Below are 913 nucleotides of genomic sequence, written 5' to 3'. Positions count from 1 at the left end.
AAAGTGGGAATGAGCATGGTGCATCTTGGGAACAGAAAGAAGTCTGCTAGGACTGTGCCTGGTGTGTCAAGAGGAGAAAGTGATGAGGACAGAGATTTACTGTCCAATGTTGGAGAGCCTTAACAAATTGTAGACTTCAAGCTCTGTCACAAGAGCAACTGGTGTGTTCAATACTCTTTTGTTGTTATAAAAAAATGTCTGCCAAAAGTGACATAAGGAAGGAAGGGTCTATTAAATGTTTCTTAAATAATTGGAGGGCACAGGAGATCATGGTGAGAAAATCTTGGGAGTGTGAAACGGTGTGTACTGTTGAATACTGAGCCAGAAACCAGAGAGATGAATGCTGGTACTTAGCTCACCTTTTCCTTTCTTCCCTTTTTATTCTACCACATGGGATGATACCACCCGAATTCAGGGTAGGTCTTCCTTTCTCAGTTAAATCACTCTGGAAAAACCCTCATAGAGTATGTAAGAGGTTCGTCTCCAAAGGAGATGCTAAAGTCAGTTGGCAATGAAAAATAATTCTGAAGACAATCAACATGAAACTTATTTATATTTGGAAAGATAGCTGTGGTTTTAGACAATGGATTTAAAAACAGGAAGAGGAGATAAAGTGTAGTGCTCTGCCTGCAGAGCCACTGTGGATCCGAACCGGAGCGCGGGAAATCCTGAAAAAAGGAACAGGGCTGCAAAGGAAAAATGGGGCCCTGACAGGGTGTCTGATCAAAGCCCATATTTTATTGTTGGAACTGGCTTAAATACAAAGAAGAATTCCCAGCATGCCCCTGAGTCCTCTGAAGTTGCCACGGGGTTCTCGCGATGATGGGGGGCGGTCCAGCGGCGGCGGTCTGGCGACGGCGGTCCGGCGACAGTGGGCGGTCCTGCGACGGTGGGCGGTCCTGCGACGGTGGGC

The 913-nt window shown here is 46.2% G+C and overlaps 1 protein-coding gene across 1 annotated transcript in view; it reads left to right on the top strand.

The window, feature by feature from the left end:
- Nucleotides 1-822: 822 nt before the first annotated feature.
- LOC110313828 (zinc finger X-chromosomal protein-like) overlaps nucleotides 823-913 on the top strand; it is a 12,116-nt gene continuing 12,025 nt past the window's right edge. The window contains exon 1 of the mRNA XM_021188238.1: nucleotides 823-871. Coding sequence (XP_021043897.1) covers nucleotides 823-871 — 49 coding nt within the window. The remainder of the gene's footprint in view (nucleotides 872-913) is intronic.

Source organism: Mus pahari, chromosome X (genome assembly GCF_900095145.1).
Source record: "Mus pahari chromosome X, PAHARI_EIJ_v1.1, whole genome shotgun sequence".
Taxonomy (NCBI): Eukaryota; Metazoa; Chordata; class Mammalia; order Rodentia; family Muridae; genus Mus; species Mus pahari.
This window is presented reverse-complemented; position numbering and strand designations above follow the sequence as displayed.